Raw genomic sequence first — 19,596 nt, 5'->3', positions numbered from 1 at the left:
GCATTAGTTTAGCTGTTACAGGGTAAGCAGTCCTAATAGGCGAGTGGTTGGTGTAATGAGCATAAGCAAGCTGCCAGTAAACCTGTGAAACCATGTGGGTATGTGTGCTACCCATGATTTAGTTAAGGGCTGGTGATGGCTGTGGTAGTGTTGCAAGCACACAGTGCAGTTTGTCACACTCACTCTTCCCCTGTATCAATTTGAGGATTTGATGATTGCTGACACTGATGTCTACTCGTGGCTGTTTCACAGGCAGTTTACTTGTTGAATGTCAGTACTTTCCTGAGCTATGAGACTGGAAAGAAGAATCAAAATCAGTCTGTTCTGCAAAACTCCCTGCCTGATGCCGCTTACAATGGCCCTTGATCAGAAACCATTTTTCTAAAAATCATGACCACAGGGTTGTTATCTTGTGTTCCATTCTCTGTGTTTCTGTTTCTTTTCAGGGAAGGATCATGTTTGCAGATTTATTGGCTGTGGAAGGAATGAAAAATTTAATTATGTGGTCATGCAGCTTCAGGTGAGTTCTGTGCTTCCCCTTTCCCCCCTGTCCCACAGAAAGGACATCATAAGGAAGGATTTACAGTAAGGGAGAATAAGGCAAAACACTGGTGTAGAGACTTTGTTGTACACAGAAAGTAGGTGGAATGGGAGACAGTGAGAAGGGTTGGTGTTGCTGTGCTATCCCTTGGGATAGCTCCAGTTTTCAAGATGTGCTAAGATATTTCATAGCTCTGCTTTTCTGTTTAAGATGTTTTTCTGTCAGTTTTCTGGGGAAAGCACTCAATTCAGAGTGCTCACAGGAGCTACCCACAGTATCGTGCAGCAATGGCAGCTGTTTGAAATATCTCCTGCCGAGCTCTGTGGTGCAACATTCAAAATACTTGTGTTGTATCAGAGCTCAGAGAGCAGTGGGAGCCAGTGGTGTCACCAGCAGCACAGCCTTCTCTACGAAATGGAGTGATCTCTGGCTCCCTGGTCTGCACCAAGCTCAGCAGTAGCTTGGCTTCTGCTGTGAAAGTGTTTTCTCCTGTTTGAAGACTGCTGATATTAACTCAATATATCTATATACTTGGGTCACTAGCACGTGGTAACTGTAGTGCTAGACAGCCAGCTCCTCATGAGTTAGCCAACTGAAGTCTTACATGGGTGTGTGCACAAGACACAAGAGCATTAGGAGCTGCAAGATTCTGCATGAAACTTAACCAAGAAAACATATATAGTTAGGTCTTCAGAGCCCAAATATGGTGGTACTGTCATGAAAAGAGCTTTCTTTTTCATGAAAGCAGCTTTCTTTTACAGCATAGGAGAAAGAGCTGGAGGGAAACAAGTGGGAAGAGATGGTTGAGTCAAAAGCACATGGAAGAAAGGCTCTTAAGGAGAGGGAGATTGTCCCTGGCTCGAGGGGAATACGTTCAAACTGAAAGTGCTTCTTTCTGGCACAGTTGCTTTGGAAACTGGCCTGTTTCAGCACCTGACATAAGAGCTGACAGGGAACTTGTCCTATCTCTCTTGCAGCTTATATGATTAGGGCTTTGCTGTGCGATGCGCTGCATAATTATACAATTATACAATTATACATAATGCAAGCTTCCCCTTCCCCTGAAGCGCTTACAGCCCTTGTCATGTTTCTTTATGTATAATTTGGATCATAGAACATGCTGAAGGAAAGTGAGAAGGTTGAAACACTAATGTAATGAAACACTAAGTAATGAAAAGTAAGCTGCTGCATAAACTGGAATGTTATTTTTAATTAGTGAATGGTGAATGAAGTAGACACCAGCAGACCCCAGCACTTCTTTAAAATAAACTTCAGATTCTTTTGAAGTGTAGTTCTACTTTGCAAGGTATAAAATCAGTAAATTCCTGGTGCTTGTGTTTGCCTTTTATACACCATTGGCATCCCAACTGCTGTTACAGATAAGAAAAACCTTTTGCTCTCCAACCAGCCCTGGCTATTGCTGCTACTGCAGTGTGAGTGTGAATATGACTGTTGAAAGGACTCATCTGGAGCTCTTGGAACAGCAAGGCTTCTAATGCCCCCGTCATGTCCTTAACAAGCCTGATGAAGGTGGCTATACCTTGGAAAAAAACTTATCTGCACAAAATCTCTTACTTTCTAGCCTGTTCTTGACTATGTAGCTGAGCTCATAGAGTAGGCAGAGCTGAAAATAATTTCATTATTTGCAATTAAAGGCTTTGGTACTTAAAACATTAGCTAGTTTTGTACCAGCACTCTTCAGGCTAAAATTCTCCTTCATCTTCAAGGTCTGCTGAGACAGTTTATCATGTGTTCCTCTGTTGTATACTGCAATTCTCCCTTTCTCTTCACTCACTGGAACTGAGGCTTCCACTCAAAGCATTGCAACTCATTGCATCTGCTGTTTCTTAGCCAGCCTGATGGCCTGATGCTTATTTGGAAAATAATGCTCATTTTCTGTCTTTTCCTGGGGCCAGCATTCGATATTCACATGCCTTGGGTTGTTTCTGGAGAGCAGGTGTCTGAGACTGTCTTACAAACCAGCTGAGGAAAATTATGGCACATTTCAGTGTGTGGCTCTGAAAAACATCTGCCTTTCCCTGTTACCATTGGATAAGAGAGTTGGTGTCCAAGAAACCACTTTATAGTGGAAAGAAAGATCTGCTGTCAATTCAGTAACTCAGATCTTTCAGGTTAGAAATGACAAATCTGTGCTGCCCTTAGTAAACTGTCACAGAAATTAAAAATGATAGGATAAACTAGAGAGGTTGTTTAGTCTTACTTTGTTCATGCTGAGGAGCAAACCTGGGCTGGTTGCTGTGGCTTGGCTGTATATGTATTATCTGACCTGTATCAAGTGTGGTTGTTCAAGGGACCAGAGCCCTGAAGTGAAACAGGGGTCAAACCAATTTGGGAGATGAGTCATATGCTTAAAGACCAAGTTGCCTCTGACCCCTTAATGTCTGTAAATAACTTGAGAACTGGAAATGGGTGGGTGAATAGATGGCATTTCACTGGTTTGGAGAGCAATCTGTGTTTTCTCATCAAATGTTTGGAGTCTTTTATATGCCTTCTGTTGTGAATTTTGTTTGAATACATCTGGACTTGTGTTATAAGCATGTATGTCTTTGCAGAAGCAGAATCAACAGATTCTATAGTACAGTGATAATCAGCACGTCCCTTTCACTTCTGTTCCTGATGCATGTTCTCTGAAACAGTGGACTCTTATTCCTTGATCAGTTGATAAATGCATTATTTTTGTGGATTAGAGAGGTACTCTGCCACAGAACATACTCATTTTAACATCTTCTTTCTCTTTACAAATCTAAAGACAAAACTGAGATGACAGAGAACAAGGAACATTGTGATTCTTCTGGTGTTTGGTCTGTCCTCTTCCCCCACCCCCCCAAATTCTCTTTATTTTCATGCACAGCTGGTAGACTTTTTTCCCCAGAAATTTAATTAACTGGAGGTAAATTACCATTTTTTTAATAAATATTTTTTAAGTCAGTGGAAAAATCCTCCTCTCCTGATTTTAGCTATGATTCTCTTGATAGACAACTTTCCCCATCTTGGTGTTGCCACAACAATGCTGACTTGAGCTTGAGCCAGACAAGCTGTTGTGTGCTGGGGAGTTTCTGATGAAATTGCTTCTGTGAGCTGTAATAGCTAGCGGCTTCATGACCTGCTTATCGTATTTGTGCTGCTTTAATCTTTAGATGGCTCAGAGAACAGTCAAAGGTTGTTCGTAAAGCAGCTTCTATATAGTCTGAGTTTAACAGTAAGGAGAGGCTGAACTCATACAGTCTGAGGCACCGCTGTCCAAGCTGTGCCTTTTTCCCAGATAGTACATCAGCTGGCTTCCCAAGATAATGGTCTGGTATCTTCTTATCAGCCAATACGTCACTTAAAAGTTAAAATGAAGCATTGGAAGATCACATACAGGAAATAAAGTAGACATAAGACGAGCACCTGTTTGATTAGCATCTCTGCTTTTTTGGGGATGAGTGTTAGAAACTGCAGTTGTGAAATGCTATACTTCAGTGTGGTGGTTTAAGTGTTTTATTGATTGTTTCAGGGCCGAAATCTTGCAGATCTCAGAAGGAGTCAGCCTCGAGGGACTTTCACACTGAGCACAACGCTGCGATTAGGGAAACAGATTCTGGAATCAATAGAAGCCATTCACTCTGTGGGATTCCTACATCGTGACATCAAGCCTGTATGTTGTTTTGGAAATTTTCCTCTTGGTTACATGTCTATCTGTTCTGCATAAGTCTATGGGCAGATCTCAGTGGAGGCATTTAGACCTCCTTGCACACATCCACCGTCTGACACATTGGCTATTTTCTATAAGTACAGAATAATAATACAGTATTGTCATTCCTCCAAGTGCATAGCGAACTAATTTCTATTGGCAGAGGATGCTCCATGGTGGGTTAGTAGCTGTCAATGATACTCGTACAAGTCAAGATCAGACGATGAAGCAATCTAATTTTGAAAAGTCATTTGGAGTCCAACCAATTAATACTATAAAAGGGGTTCAGAAAGGATGTCTTGCTCTATGACCCATCACTTGAATAAATTGTATTTCATGTATTTGACGTAGCTAAATAATCCTCCTAATCTTTTCTGAGCAATTGACAAGAAAAATTGGAGCACAGTTTCCCATATTGGAAACACAGTCAAGGTGTTGGTCATCTGCCTAGGTGAGGCACAATAATTCCAAGTCTCCCTGTAGAAGCCAGTCTTTTTCCTGCAGCTCTTCACTACTTGACCTGAGCACTCATTGCTACACCATCCCTGAGACCATCTTTCTTCCAGCAAAGTCATCTGCTACTTTTAAAATCAGCTGGTTTTGGCTGATCAAATTCAGCTGAAAATCAGTCACTAATGTGTCTGGCCACAAATCCTTTTGCAGCCATCCATTATGGAAAAGGATATAACTTAAGAAGGGGATTAAAAAAGAGCTGCTCCATTTGTTTGTTGTCAGTTTATTTACTAAGAATGAAACCCAGTATTCTATAGATGTCTGAATGTTCAGATAAATTTAGGTAATGCAATACAGTGAATGGAGATTATGGGAGCTGGGGCAGAATAATGCATGGTAGCAGCTGAATCACAGACAGGAGCATTTGTCTATAATAACTCCAGCCTGTTATGCAATGATGGAGCTTTCCCTGCAGAGCTAGTGGTGTTGACTGTAGCTCTTTCTCATAGCAGCTGAAATTTAGCTAAGCTAATGTGCATTTTAGTTATTTTGAGACTCCACAGGCACTTATCTGCAGAGTGAACTTCTTAACATGGCAGTGATGTTTAAGATGCATCTTAAAATTATTCTATTTGACTTATGTTTCTACCAGAAGCATGTGGGACTACATGACAAAGTTTTGTTAACTCTTACCCAAGTTGCTGGTATGAAATTCTTTCTTTCTTTCTTTCTTTGTCTAGTCCAATTTCGCCATGGGCCGCTTACCTTCAACATACAGGAAGTGCTACATGTTAGACTTTGGTCTGGCCCGTCAGTATACCAACACTACTGGTGAAGTCCGGCCAGTAAGTAAATTTTAAGTAATTTTTTTTCCCCTTCTGCAACTGTGTAGGCATGGAAAGGTTTTGTGGTTTTGCTTGTTTTGTGGTTGTTATGCTTGGTCATTATATTGAACTGCATTTTCTGCAAGGTGAGAAGCAGCAGTTGACTTCAACTGAGTTGGGAATCTAAGGAGGGATGCTTGCTTTTGTCACAAGGTGTGTGGCTTTTTTTTCTTTGGGTTTTTTTTTTCCTTTAGGATAATTATGTTTTCCACAGGCTTGGAATACTTACTAAGTATATCAAGGCCAAGAAAAGAGGGTGAGGTCAATGCTGGCCATGTAGCTCGTGTAGTCCCAGAGGACAGGTCTAGTTCCATTCTCTGTGGTCTGGGGAACCGGCTCATTGCATTCTTAAAGCCTTTTATGAAAAAAATGCTAGAAGTTAGAGGCAGATATGTGAGGCTGAGCTTACTGTGAATTGCAACCTGTAATGCTCTTCTCACCCTTACCTGGCTTTGCCTTTGTGTATATACCCCCTGTGCCTCCCTTCTTAGCAGGAGTATTTCAGCTTGCCTGCTTGAAGGGGAGCTAAGGGCAGGGGGGTATAACTTGCACCGCCTGATGCATGTTATCTTCAGTCCTTTTACCAGCACTGGGTTATCTGGGGTCACACAGAAGGATGCTCCAGGTGCTCTAGGTATTAGTCAGAGCATTCCTAGATTTATTTCGGAACTCTGTGCAAACAGGGAGGGCTCAGGCAATCTCTCTATTTATCATCCCAGGCTCACACCTTTTGGTCTGCACATCTTTTTACATCTGCAAGGTAATTGTTGTTCTGGAAAATGTTGACAATGTGAGAGCTAAATTCAAAGGCTCTGTAGTGCAGGATATGGTTGAGGAGTGGGAAGAAAGCAAATACTAGTGAGCAGATTTCGTGTCTTTAGCAGATGAACACAGCTTGGAAATTTTTCTTCTGTTTTTTCCACTTTTTTTACAGGTCTTTTCAGTTAGACATTGCAAGCCTTTTCTTTATAACTGTAGATGGGAGTAGCTCCAAAGGTTGTATCTGCGCCTTATTCTTAAAAAGACACACATGATGTACTACTGGTCTTCCTTGTCAATGCTGTTTAGTTTGGGGATAACCCTTCTCCATATTGCCCTTTTCAAAATGCAGCCCCACTCTTTTCCTCTTTCTGCAGTCAGAATTCAAGCCCATTATGGATTGAAACTGGCATTTGGTTTTCTGCAAAATTTCTTCATTGCTTAAGTGAAGCAACTATGGTTTTTGTCTGTATTTCAAGTCCCATTGTTTGAACTCTGTTCTTTCTTTACAATTAAATAAACTATTTTTTCCAGAGGTCTCTTCTTTTGGATCTTCTCTTTTCTTCCTTTCTCCCACTAATTAAAAGTTACTTCATTTCTATTTTTATTCATCCTTAGAAAACATTACCAGGCCCTGTTTTTGCAAACAGAACTACAATCGGCCTTGACATTTTTCAAAGCAAAAGGTTCTTCAGCTGTTTCTCACAAGCTGTCTCCTCCTTGGGATGGTGTGGATGAGGTGGAACTTGTTAGGACACGAGACTGAGAAGGTCAGCCTTAATTCTGATCATCCTGGTGGTTGTTGCTTGGTTGCCATATATGGTTCTCACAGAGGGACTAATGACACATAATCTTTTCCTGAAATAAAAGACATGGGGATCCCCAAAGGGGTGGGAATATGCTCTGCTGAAAGTGGTAACAAGTCTCAGTTTTTTGGGATGTGCGAGGATCATACAGGGTAAAGTCTCATATACCTAACATACCTGACACTTGATATGGAGGATTCCCTATCCTCTTTCCACCTGGCTGAACAGACCAACTTAAGGGGACTATGATGACAAATTCCTGCCTGGTGCAGCAGGTTCCTCTCCTCTGTGACTACTCCACCTCCCAGGTGTCCTTGCATAATATGTATGAGGAAGTGGAACCAAACAATAGTGAGAACAATGGTTCATCTCGCTTGGAGGTGTCACTGCAGTTAAGTCTGCCTACGCTCTGCATCAAAACTGCTTCCATAAAGTAAAAAAGACAGGTCATTGTCATAGGAGACTCCCTTCTGAAGGGAACAGAAGGCTCAATATGCAGGCTGGACCCACTTCTTAGGAAAGTCTTCTGCCTCCCTGGGACCAGGATTAAAGAAGAGAAAGCTTCTTACCGTGGTACAGTACTCAGTTTAATATATTTTATTTATTTTTCAGTTAGGCAGCAATGAAGTTGCAACAGGAAGTCCAAGGGCAATCAAGAGAGACTTCAGGGCCTTGGGACAACTGGTTAAGGGATCAGGAACACAAGTAGTGTTCTCTTCTATCCTTCCAGTTGCAGGGAATGAAGAGGGAAGAAACAAGAAGAGCCAGCAGATCAATACCTGGCTCCAAGCCTGGAGTCACCAGCAGAATTTTGGGTTTTTCGACTGTGGGTCACTTTCCATGACACCAGGCCTGCTAGCAACAGATGAGTTCATCTGTCTTAAAGAGAGAAAAGGATCTTTGCACAGGAGTTAGCAGAACTCATTGAAACAGCTTTAAACTAGATTTGAAGAGGGAAAGGAATAAAACCAGGCTCACTAGAGAAAAGCCTGGGGCAGCACTCCAAAGTATGAGGGAGAGCGTGCTAGCAAGGTCTGCCATCTTAGTGCAGGTAGAGGATGGAGAGCCAAGTGACAGCAAAGACACAAGGTTTGTTGATGCATTATAAACCATGGAAGCAACTGATAACAGTCATGTAGAAATTAGGGCTCTCCAGCCTCAAAATGTGGCAGGATCAATAGCCCAACTGAAGTGCATCTACACCAATGCACACAGCATGGGCAGCAAACAGGAGTTGGAAGTCATTGTGCAGCTGGAAAACTGATATAGTTGCCACCACGGAAACACAATGGGATGACTCACACAAAGTTGTAATTGTCTAGAGCCTAACGATGGTGACGACAGGGTTGAGTGGTTTTGAGTAAGGGTCGGGAAGAAGGCCAACAAGGCAGATATCATGGTGGCAGTCTGTTATAGACCACCCAACCAGGATGAAGAGGCAGGCGAAATACTCTGTAAGCAGCTGGGAGAAGTATCACAATCGCTAGCTCTTCTTTTCATGGTGGACATCAACTTGCCAGATGTTGTCTGGAAATACAATGCAGCAAACAGGAAACCATCTAGAAGGCTCCTGGAGTGTGTGGAGGGTAACTCTGAGACACAACTGGTGAGTGGGTCAACTAGGGAAGATGCCCCGTTGGACCTATTGTTTGTGAACATTCCTTATTGGATGCAGCGAGGGGAAACATAGTGACAAAGGAAGACGAAAAGGCTGAGGTACTTAATGCTTTCTTTGCCTCAGTCTTTAATAGCTGTCTTTGATAGCTAGGTGTTGACTTACAGGATGCAAGACCTAAGTCTTTCCCACTCACTGGCAGGATTTAGGAGGACAGCACCTGGGCTCCCATGCCCCCTGATCTGTAGTCACTCTTAGCATACTCAAGGTCACCTGTTGAAAAACAGGTGCTTTTGGTGCTCCTATGAATGAGCAGCAAGGGTTAATAGTCAGAGGGCCACACAAACCTTGACACTTCATCCTTTTCATCCAGGGGGCCATATCCAGGCCCCCAGAAAGAAACCACAAAGCTCTTGAGACATCAAGCCAGGCCAGTAGATAGGGCTTCTATTTCCTGCAGGAAGGAGTCTTCAATGACCATCACTCTTGTTCCTCCTCACCAGTTCCCAAATTAGTAAACCTATTTGGCAACTGCAGGTCTGCATATGAAGCAGGAGCCTCCCTGCTGCTAGCATCCCTCCTCTTGAGGGTCTCCTTCTGTTGCTCCTTTGAGCAACTTCTAGTTGTCCCTTTTTCTTTGCATTGCAGGGTTCATAATCTTCACTTTCAGAGGCTCTGTGAAGATTCTGTTCACCTTTGTGAACCATCTCTTGTTCACCCTCCCTGATGCTACACAGTCTGCTCACTGACCTTTCCCACCTCACCACAGCTCCTTCACCTGGCAACCCCACACCCCAGCCACAGTACTTCTCTTAGAAATGAGGCCACTGCAGAGACACGAGGTACTCTCTACAGCTCAATGTCGACAGCCACATGCTCCCTTTGGAGCTTTTTCTGGGTTGAGGTCTCCAGTGTGCTAAAGACAGTTGCATCAGCCCATGCTGGGGATCAGGCTCTGTAGCCTATCACCACCATCACTGCGACCTCAGTCAGGCCCACACTGTCCTGTGCAAAGTTTCTGGGCCCTTTGCACCTTTGTTTTGCTAATTGCTGTCATAACCACTACAACTCAGTTAGTTGTCTGTGCACTGTGCTACTTATAAATACCATAAAGAGAAGAAAAAAATTAAAATTTTCATGCTTTTCATGGCAAAGTTTTTGCTAAACATCAAGGGTCTCACAGTTAAACTTTGATCTAAAGGAAATCAAGTTCTGAATTTGGCTGATCTTGAAACTTTCTTGTCTCATGATATGACAAATAACATAACAGGAGAGGAGAAACTGAAAGCACAACTTTGACCAGGTTGCATCATAAAGTTCTTGTTGTGTGAAGGTGTTTAAGAGTTTGTTGCCTCTTTAATGGACAGCTGGAATTGCCACCACTCAAATAAGAGAGAAACTTAGTCTGGAAAGTTAGGCGGGGAGAAACTTAATGAAATTCAACAAGGGCAAGTGTAGGGTACTGCATCTGGGGAAGAACAACCCCATGTACCAGTACAGGATGGGGGCTGACCTGCTGGAGAGCAGCTCAGGGGAAAAGGACCTAGGAGTCCTGTTGGACAGCAGGATGACCATGTGCCAGCAATGTGCCCTTGTGGCCAAGAAGGCCAATGGCATCCTGGGGTCCATTAAGAAGAGTGTGACCAGTAGGTCTACGGAGCTTATCCACCCTCTCTACTATGCCCTGGTGGGGCCACATCTGGAGTACTGTGTCCAGTTCTGGGCTCCTCAGTTCAAGAAGGACAGGGAACTACTGGAGAGAGTTCAGTGTAGAGCCACTGAGATGGTGAGGGGACTGGAGCATCTCCCCTATGAGGAAAGGCTGAGAGAGCTGGGTCTGTTTAGCCTGAAGGAGACTGAGGGGGGATCTCATTAATGCTTGTAAATATCTAAAGGGCAGGGGTCAGCAGGATGGGACCAGACTTTCCTCGGTTGTGCCCCATGAGAGGAGAAGGAGCAATAGTCACAAACTGGAACACGGGAGGTTCAACTTAAACATAAGGAAATACTTCTTTACTGTGAGGGTAACATAGCACTGGCACAGGCTGCCCAGAGAGGTTGTGGAGTCTCCTTCTCTGGAGACATTCAAAACCCACCTGGATGTGTTCCTATGTGATCTTCTCCAGGTGATCCTGCTCTAGCTGGGGGGTTGGACTGGATGACCTTCAGAGGTCCCTTCCAACCCCTGCCATCCGGTGATTCTGTGATTCTCTCTTTTGCAGTATAATTTCTTGAAGTGTGGACTTTCTCAGAGACTGATGTTTTTGAAAATTCAGATGTATTATATGGACTAGGTGGCCCTAGTCTATATGCACAAATGCTGCAGAGAACACTGTTGGTGTTACACTACCTTCCCTTAGAAAAGCTGTGTAGACTTTTCCTAATTACATCCCAGCCAGCCACATTTCTACTGATTTTGTTCTTTAGGGGAATTTCAAGTATTCATTCTGGTGCGGAGGGTCTGAGCCAACACTGTACCTTTTAAAAATGAGTATTGCACATCCCAGATTAAACAGAAGGGGGCTGCATCTCTCCAACTACACCTACCCTACCTGTAGGATGTCCAGAAGCACCTTCTTTGGGACTGGAGGCATGTTACCAGATGAGATGCACTGAGCCAGTGATGCAGTTGTTATGGTCCATATGGAATAGGGTGATGAAAGCTACAAAACCTCTTTTAGTGCCTTTATACACATCCAGATGAGATAACAGTTGATGGTGTATGAGGTACCACCCATCCAGTTTCAAAGAAGGTATGACAGATTTAAACAGTATTCTGAAGACAGCAATGACAAACTCATGTGAAGAGGGATTGAAAAAATTGTGGTTATAACCTGAGCAAGAAAATGAATAAAAGGAATTTTATAAAAGCCTGTAAAATACTATGAAGTCTTGAGAAGTGAATGAGAGCACTTCTGTTCTCTTTAGTTACACAGGAACAGATATTCAGTGAAAGAGGCAATAAATCCAAACCAATAAAGACATACATTTATTCATGAGGCATCACTTGCTGGCACAGGTAGTCAGCATGCGTTGGGAAGCACACACACGCAGGTTAGAGACTGGTCTAAATAGCAGCAATGGGACAGAGTGTCCTGTGGTAAAGGGAAGAGCCAGCTATAGAAAATAGTGGGGGACTATAAACTGGAAGGTGAAATTCCCTGTAGCTAAAAAGTGATTCGTGGTGTGTGTTTGTGGGGGGGGGAGAACAGTTCTAATTTCATACCTATGGTAGTGACCTGTGAGCTGACAGATATCGCTGATAAGTAAGACCTTTATGTTATGGAACAGGTTCATGAAAACATGGGTTTGATACTCAATGGCTTTCAAGAAGGTGCTCAAAGGATAAAAGTCATCAGGAAAGGAGTACAGGACAAATCAGTGATCACTGTTGTGACCCTCGATGAGATGGGGGTGGCTTCTCAGAGTTCTCATAGCATACCTGAGAGAAAACTTCAGACTGATCTGAGGTGGACTGAGAATCTATTGGCCTTGTTCTTGCCAAGAGCCTTTCTCTTTGTGTTGGTCACAGTGAGATGCTAGCAGTAGTTGTTGGGGATAGGCCATCTCTGCCATCTACAATTACAAGAGCTTTAGGGGGCTTTGCTTTTTAACCCCTCTCCTCTGAGATTTTTGCAGTGGCTTCGCTTTGTGGCTGCATGCAGACAAACTAGCCCAGCAGCAGGAAAATGGGTAAATATAACATTTGTTTAGAAACATTTTTTAAATGAATGTAAAAGACAGAACTGGTGTTCTCTTCCATATCAGTGGTTTTCCTGCAGAACATTTGCACCCCATTTTTGCCTCATTGGAGAAGAATATTGGGAAATATAAGTAGCTTGTGGGCAGTGTTGTCTTGGACAAATCTGACTGTTGTGCAGACTACTGATACATAGAAAATAGTTTTTTCTTCATTTAATACCTAAAGCAATCCCATTGCCTCATCCAAGGCCACTGTCCTTATTTTTCAAGCTTATGTTCTGCATCCTCCCATACTCCACAAAACCTTTTTCTCCATGGGATCTTCCCACGATTTGTGCTATTGTAGTGGCAAGGAAGCATAATTTTTTGTATGGTTTTGCTGATGTGTTATATACTTTGTTATCAGCACAAGAGTTCCCGTCTAAGTGGGTCTGAAGTGGATAGTAGTTCAAGCCATGTGTCTCCCAGTCATGGAAGACTTGGAGATCTGCTTAAGAAGAGATGGCTTATGGAGGGTATCTGTTAGTTCAGCTCTAGTGCTTTTGGATGCAGAGAGTACTCTTCTGAGAAACAAGTTTATTCTTTTATTTGTGATTCCACCCCCACCGCCATGAAGAAGTCCATTTTGGGGTGAAACCCAAGACCTTCCATAACAAATTTGATATTGCAGGATGCAGAAAGGTTTTTTAGGGATTTAGCTATTGTTTCCTCTAGATGCAACCTTTTGCCATGATTCAGATAGAGACATGAGCAGTTTTATTCACTGCGATGTCCTGGGTTGTACAACCCACCTTTGCCATGCAGCAGTATAAGCAGTCAGTGCAGATGCACATCTTAGGACAACAGAACTAAGCAACTGAGGAATTAATTGGAAAGCTGGTTTTTTATATATATTTGTGTATTTTCTATATAGTATCATAATATTTTCTAAAGAAAGCACACAAGTCAAAATTTTTGTCTTGCATTAATTTCTATAGCAGAGAGCTGAACTAGCAAAATGTCTTTGATACAGAGAGCTAAGGCTGAGAGGAAAATTTGAACTTGGAGGGGAAAATAGACATAAACATTGTTATACAGATAATATGATGAATAACAATCATGTGTAGTGGAGGTGTTCTGAGTCATGAAGGTCTTCTGTGCTAATGTAGGTTAGTTATTTTGGACAGCAACTCCTTGATCATTACTGATCTTTGTTCAGGTCTGCTAGTTTTGTCACTAACGTGGAGCACAGAAAGCATTATATTTTTCTCTGTGACACCTTGCCTTCAGTAACATGTTCCCTGTGGCTTCACAGATATTAATTGAAAGTGGTCGAGGATTTAGCAGCTTGGTCTTTTTCCTTTATTTTGAAAATAGAGGCCATTTTTTTTCCCAGAGTCTCTCTTGCGTTGCAGGATCTGACACTGGGCTGTTATGCTCAGCCAGCATTTTTTTAGCTAAGTCAGCTGCAGCCCATTGATTAGATCTCAGACTCCTCGTGGCTCAGACTGCACTGCAGTAGTTTGCAGTGCCTTGCTGAAGATACTGTGCATGTGTGAGGGCGGCTCTGTGAGTCAGTGGGCAGAAAGAAGATGTTGTAGGCAGGGCAGTGCATACATAGCCTGTTCAGACGAGCATGATGAAGGCTGCAGAAATGTGTCAGCTAATTGAAAAAAAAAAAGATTTATTTTCCAAATGTCTGTGCACAGTGTTAAAAATAAAGTTCACTGCAGTGAACAAGGTATTAGAAGAGGAGAGTATGGTATGTGTTTTCTGACAAGTAGTTCTTCCTCCGCAGGAAAATGAGCTATAAAATAACACAAAGGATATTAACTTCTGCATCATAAGACCGCAGATATTCAAACCTCGAAGCCCAGTAGCTTTTATACTTACTTTGTACTTGAAATATATGCAAAACTGTAATGTTATGTAGGAGACTAACATTAGACTAAACAGATTTGTAGAGCTGTAGTACACAGAATACTATTTTACCTTAGGAAGGGATATAATTTTTGTCTTGAACTTTGTCAGAGAAAGGTAATCTGCAAAAAGGCTGAAAACACAGCATAGTCACATTGGTTCACACAGCGATGAGGAAAAGGAAAAAAAATGGACCCATGTCTTCAGAAATATTGCACATTTAATATATTACAGAAATGTTGTTTCTGTGTGAATGTGTTAGTTATGAAACAGATAATCGTGAAAATTACATAAAGGTTCTCGGTATTTTCATTGTTGGAGTAGGAAATTTGGACTTGAGAAGGGAGTTCATGTTCTGGTTTAAAACATTGCAACTACAGAAAGCCAGTGCCGTTGACATTAAACATGGATTTGAAAATCTATTAGCAAGCAGAGGCTCTTGTGTACTGTGGTAACTAGCTGTATCTCTGCTTCCCTCCAATGGAAGCCCTCGTTCAGTGAGGGTGGCCTCAGATCATCTACATCAGATTGTTGGTGGATTGATTTTACGTACCAGCTCTCTGGTTAGAGCTCCTGTGCTACAGGGGTGAGGGAAAAGGAAGGACAACTCAGGCTGAAATCCCATTTATGACTGCGGGGAGCTGAGATCCCATTTTCCTTTTCTGAGTGCCTTTACTGCCAAGCTGCAGGGGGGATACAGTACATCTGAATGTGTCATTCCTTCTGGTTGATGCAGCTCCACTTGAAGCTCTTATTAATATTTCCACTGGATAAAGAGAGAGGAACAGAAAACTGTTACTGTCTGGTGGTGAGGGAACAGGGGCTTCGCTCCCTGGGCAAAAGAATGTTGAGTTGGATTGCAGGTCAAGTCTCCCGTTCATCAGGTAAGTGCATTTGCTGACAGTCGTACACTTTTTCTCTCTTAATAATAAATACTTAATTGTTCTGTGGAAAAGGGATCCTTTCCAACATGGATGCTCTTAGAATTGCATCTCAAAGCACCCTGTGGCGTACGGGTGAGGGTATATGTGGAAGAGGGAGGTTTGGTTTTCACATGTGTCCAAGAGGTGGAGAAATTTGAACTTAGCTCTGTTGTATCTCAGTGGTTGCCATGGCTGTCTTTTTATCTTCTTCCTTCTGATAGAAAAGGACCATCTTCTCCATCTGACTCCAAGAAAGCCTTATGAGCTGTAAACCCTGAATGAGATGTGACAAGCACTCTATAAAGCTCTGCAAGACATTTCCATTTCAGTGGTTCCCCTGCTTTGTGTTACAGTGCAAGGAAAAGTTACCTTTCTTACTTAGCACATGGGGATATTCTGTGCTGCTTCTTCCCCTATAGGACCATATGTGTAGGAAACAAGTGCAGCCCTGAGACCAAAATTCTCTTGTTAAAGTCAAATTATAATTGAATACTAGGAGGACAGCTGGAATAAGATTTTGATAAAATAATGGTCATTCTTAGCCCTATCTCTAATGTGAGAGAGGCATCCTCCTCTCCAGCACATGTTCTGGCGCAGGAATCTCATGATGAGATGGCTGACGTATGCTCTTCAGAAAGACAAAATTATTACCTTTTCTGATGTTAAAATCCATTGGAAATTTTGAATTCTCCTAAAGTAAGAAATAAAAGATGGCATTTTAACTCATCTCCTTTGAGTCTTTTCCTTTGGAAAGAATAGGAGACTGACTACTAAGTAATTTTCTCGAAACCAAATTTCGTGCAAAATCTATGGAGTTCTTAGAACTTAAACATTTTTAGGGAAGAAGAATACTGAGACTCAAACAAGAAGCTCCATTGGGTTGATTGCTTTTGATTAGTTGATTTCTCTTGGAATAAATATCTCTCAGCTGAGGCCTTTCCTGAGTTTACTGAATTGAATTTCAAGGTTATAGAACATTTTATATTAGCTCTTACCTCTTATCAGGGTGGCTCTTATGTTTCCATCCTGTGCTCTTCACATCTTGAGATACATTGACTGCTCATGTGGCCTAAAAGCAGCACTGACTTTCATTCTGCTCTTTTTCAAACCACCATGCTGCGTCTCACCACAGGCAGCAGAGACCCCACTATTTCTAGGTGGAGCACAGCAGCAATCATCAGTAAAGGGGAAGATGCCTGAAGTTGGCAGCTGTGAAGCCTGTAAAGTTGGCAAGCTAGTGATTGTATGGATATTGCTGGTGAGACAGCAGGGTGGTGGTTGCAGAAAAAGCTGAATATCTTGAGTGGGAACCCATGGCAATTCAAATGGGGAAGGGGACATCTCTGTTCATTTTGAGAAACTTATATGCGCTAACATTAGAACTCACTCTGGGTGAAGAGAAAGAGCAAATCCCCCTGCTGGTTATTAGATCAGTTTGATCTGGGGAAGAAGGGAGGTGTAGGTATCGGATAATTTTAGGAAGGAAGATCATGGTAGAACCATACAACTGACCTGTGATTAGGCTGTATGCATCTCTGCTCTCAACTTCGTTTTTTGTACTATTAGGTTTGATATGCGAGCAGGGGGAAGTTAGTCTCTAGAGGGACCCCTCTCACCACTTTACGGAGTACTTGCAAATCACACAGGCTCACTCAACGCTTTGTGTCTAAATGAAACTAAATACAGCATGGGCCAACAGCCCTGGGAAGGATGCTGGGAGATGGCAACAGCTAACCAAGAGACCCAGGTTTCTGGAGGGGTAGAATATTGAATTGTTTTTTAATTCATTTCTGTTTAATTTTTTTTTCTCATTTTGTTGTTTTTTATCATGTTTTTCTTTGGGTTTCTCTCTGTTTTACAGTTCTTTTGGGCTCTTCTTTTGAGGCTGTGTTTGATGCGTTGGCTTCCCATCCGCTGCTCGTAACCATCTCTGCTATGAGTTGTGAGTGAGCCATCACCATGCTTCTGGGTTTTCATTTTGTTTTGTACTTTTGTTATATATGGAAGGCCGAATTACACCTGGTTTTCTTTTTTCCCTCATGATATGTTAGTTTTTTTTTTTGCAGGATCGTGACAGATACCTAAATGCAATGCAGAGGCCTAGAATACTTGCTATTCTGCCTGAGGGGCTGGCAGATGTTGGGGTGGTGTCAAAGACTGTGATTTTATCACTTCTGTGGTTTCAGAGGCAAGGGGAGTTCTCTCATCTTATATATTTTGCTCCAGCTTCCTCTATTCATTTCTGACTCCCCATTTAGATAAAATATGCTGCAGTCATTAGTGATTCTACAAAGTGCTGCTGTTTAAATTAGCAAGTCAAAACGCATATGAGAGGTGCAGAATTTGTCTCCACAGAAGAGATGGAGATGCATATCCCTGCATCTACCCCATAAGCCTAACTGATGGAAGCAGGAGATTCCTAGAAGTCACAGAGATGCTTGCTTTTAGTTTACTTAAAGCTTCCTTTCACTTTTCCTTCTTATCACAACTTTTCCAACAAGTCATTTCAATCCAAGATGTATCTCAAAGTGCTTCCCATGATCCGTGGCATTTCCTCTCTCCCCTTACCACCTTCTCTTCGATCTGTGCTGACTTTCTTTTCATTTTCTTACTGCTGGAGTTTCCAGGAGAGGTGGGTTAATGATTCTAGATAACAGCAGGCCTGCCAAAGGCAAAAGTGGTGGAGCTCGTGAGGTATTTGCACAGGCCTCCAGAAAGCTGGGGAGGAACGCCATGAGAGTACCACAGGCATAAGAAACAGCAGGAGGAAAGTACTCATATCCAAATGTAAGTTTTTAGGAAGGAAGCTGGAAACCAGGATGTTCAAAATATCAATCTAGGGACCAGTGAGGCAAGAGGAAAAAATTTAATCTGTATGTATGAAAGTGGTGTAAAGAGCAGGGTTTCAGATTAATGAGGAAATGCAAGCACTCCTGAAATAAAGAGAGCATATACAGGAAAGACAGACTTCATGTGAATCATAAAGCAGCCACTGTTGGCACTTCAAGTACAAATGATCATGAGTGTTTTTACTGGAGAAAGATGAAAAGCTGATGGGTGCAAAAGAGCACAGTTTGCACAGAACAATGCGTCCTCTTTGTTCAGGATTTTGCTACCTAATTCTGTCTTTGTGAGGTAGTGTACGTTGGTAATATATTGAAAGGAACACAGCATAATTTTTGCTCTGTGGTAGTGATTTAGCACATTCTCCCAAGCTAAAACTCATTTTAAACCAAGCTTCAAACACAATGCAATATACTTCATATCTCTGTCATCTCCCTGACAGCTCTGTGTAATAAATTGCTTTAGCTTTGTGCTAAACACAATCTGAATGCAGAGATACACTTTACCCTGAGTAACTTTTTTGATAGTAATACTGATGTGGAAAAATTAAAAAATAAATCATATATTGTTTAAAATTGTATTTCAGCTTGCTATTGTTTTACCTTCTTATCATTTTTGGGATTCAAATCAGTTGGGTTGTATGTGATTGCATAGTCTGAAGCTCCTAACTGTTACGATTTCAGTTCTGTGTCAAATGTGGACCAGTCTGGACAGAAAGGATGCTTTACCCTGGCTTTTTTCCACTGCTGGGCAGTACAGTGCTGGGATGAAATTTATTAACTGGAAGAACTGAATTGTGCAAAGAAATCATCTGGAAAACTAATGTTGATTAATTCAGAAGAAAAATCAATAACGGTTGGGTATATAGCATGTGCTACAGTAAATGTTCAGGCAGGAGCTGTTTGTTCAGATGAAAAAGAAGGTATTTCCACATCATTGATAATATTTGATTGCAGTGATCAGCGACACAGGCAAAAGGCATGTCTAACTGCCTTGTCTTTGGCAGGGCAGTCAAATATGGTTAAAAGAGGCGAAACCTTTATGAGAAAAAGATGCTGTTAACACAGTTAGTATCTGCCTATTTTGTTCAAAGCTCTAAACGTCCTGTGAAAACAATTGCAAAGTTTTGCTCAGTTGCAGTGCTCTCCCTTCGCTGAGGTACCACATGAGAGGCGATTGGAGAGAGAGCCCTTTGGGTTCAGCTGCAGGACCGGCTTGGTGAACTGTTCCATGCTGGCTGTGCGACAGATGCACAGTTAAAAGATGTTTGGGTTTATGGTTTGCTTCTGAAAGAGGAGGGGAATACATTTGTGAACCACCTAGAGCTGACTTCAGAATAGATCCAATTAAAGACTGCAAAGATATGCCAGAAATAGTAAGTATTGATCTAAAAAGATTTTCAGAGACATTGCCAACCATACTGAAACCAGCACATGTGGCACTTTATTTAGTGCATACACCGTTGATAACTGAAGA

General features: G+C 42.1%; 1 protein-coding gene across 1 annotated transcript in view; it reads left to right on the top strand.

The window, feature by feature from the left end:
• Positions 1–19,596, top strand: part of TTBK1 (tau tubulin kinase 1) — an 87,783-nt gene that overhangs the window by 23,282 nt on the left and 44,905 nt on the right. Inside the window, exons 4-6 of the mRNA XM_010182674.1 lie at positions 447–520; positions 4,059–4,199; positions 5,429–5,533. Coding sequence (XP_010180976.1) covers positions 447–520; positions 4,059–4,199; positions 5,429–5,533 — 320 coding nt within the window. The remainder of the gene's footprint in view (positions 1–446; positions 521–4,058; positions 4,200–5,428; positions 5,534–19,596) is intronic.

The sequence above is a fragment of the Mesitornis unicolor genome, unplaced genomic scaffold (assembly GCF_000695765.1).
Source record: "Mesitornis unicolor isolate BGI_N332 unplaced genomic scaffold, ASM69576v1 scaffold2054, whole genome shotgun sequence".
NCBI classification, from domain to species: Eukaryota; Metazoa; Chordata; class Aves; order Mesitornithiformes; family Mesitornithidae; genus Mesitornis; species Mesitornis unicolor.
The sequence above is the reverse complement of the archived record's forward strand: the minus strand, read 5'-3'. Positions and strand labels throughout refer to the sequence as shown.